Consider the following 904-nt stretch of genomic DNA (forward strand, 5'->3'; position numbering starts at 1 on the left):
CACAACACAGTATTAAAATTTCTCAAACCAAAAAAAAAAAGAGATTATATAAAATAAAGTTAGTGTAACAATAAGAAACTAATAACTTTTGAAAAAAATAAAACAAATTTATTAGGTTAATAAAATAATAATTTTTGAATGACACCACAGAGAGAGTTATTTATATAATTGGCAAGTGTGCATAGTGATTATTGAAGAACATACACTAACTCCTCCTTCTTCTCTCTTGAATCTTGATTCATGGCGAAGCTTCAGAGCTTGTTCTCCATGAGGCACTTGTTGGTGCTCTCTCTCGCTCTCAATGTAAGCCTCATACTCAGAATAATCTATGATTCCCAACTTGATCTCTTCTTCTACAAATATCCTCATCAGGGGCAAATTAGTAATCTCCACACTCACAATAAACCTCGCTTGCTTATATCTTCTTCTTTCTCCAACTCTTCTTCTTCTTCTACTTGTGAGGATCATCATCAACCACCACCCAAAAACAACAACAGAGTCATCAATCTCGACCAGTAAGTTCTATTTTACTACCCTTTCAACATTAGTAATAATCATTTATTTAATTTATGGTGAAAACTCAGGTGAAATGAATTTTACGTGAAGTTGATATCCGAGAACCGTTAGATGAAAATTTAGTTAAATCAGTCAAATTATTTAACGATTCTCAGTATCAACTTCACGTGAAGTCGACTACCCTGAGTTTCCACCTTAATTTATTTATTGGTATCATATTTATAGTGTTAGTTTTGTCGTGAAATCATTCATCTCAACCACTTAAACGGGTAGAAAAAACAACATAAGTAATTATGTTTATAACACTTCTTTTAAATAAATCTTTTTGAATTTGTTAAATTTTTGTATAGATTTTTTAATTATTTTTTTTATTTTTAAAGTTTATCAA

At 30.1% G+C, this 904-nt stretch overlaps 1 protein-coding gene across 3 annotated transcripts in view; it reads left to right on the forward strand.

Annotated features, from left to right (window-relative positions):
- The window catches only part of LOC107609489 (tryptophan aminotransferase-related protein 2), an 8567-nt gene continuing 7834 nt past the window's right edge, over nt 172–904 (forward strand). For all 3 annotated transcript variants that reach the window (XM_021106802.1, XM_016311479.2, XM_021106803.1), the window contains exon 1: nt 172–515. In XM_021106802.1, coding sequence (XP_020962461.1) covers nt 241–515 — 275 coding nt within the window. In that variant the 5' untranslated portion in view covers nt 172–240. The remainder of the gene's footprint in view (nt 516–904) is intronic.

This window comes from Arachis ipaensis, chromosome B07, assembly GCF_000816755.2.
Source record: "Arachis ipaensis cultivar K30076 chromosome B07, Araip1.1, whole genome shotgun sequence".
Classification (NCBI taxonomy): domain Eukaryota; kingdom Viridiplantae; phylum Streptophyta; class Magnoliopsida; order Fabales; family Fabaceae; genus Arachis; species Arachis ipaensis.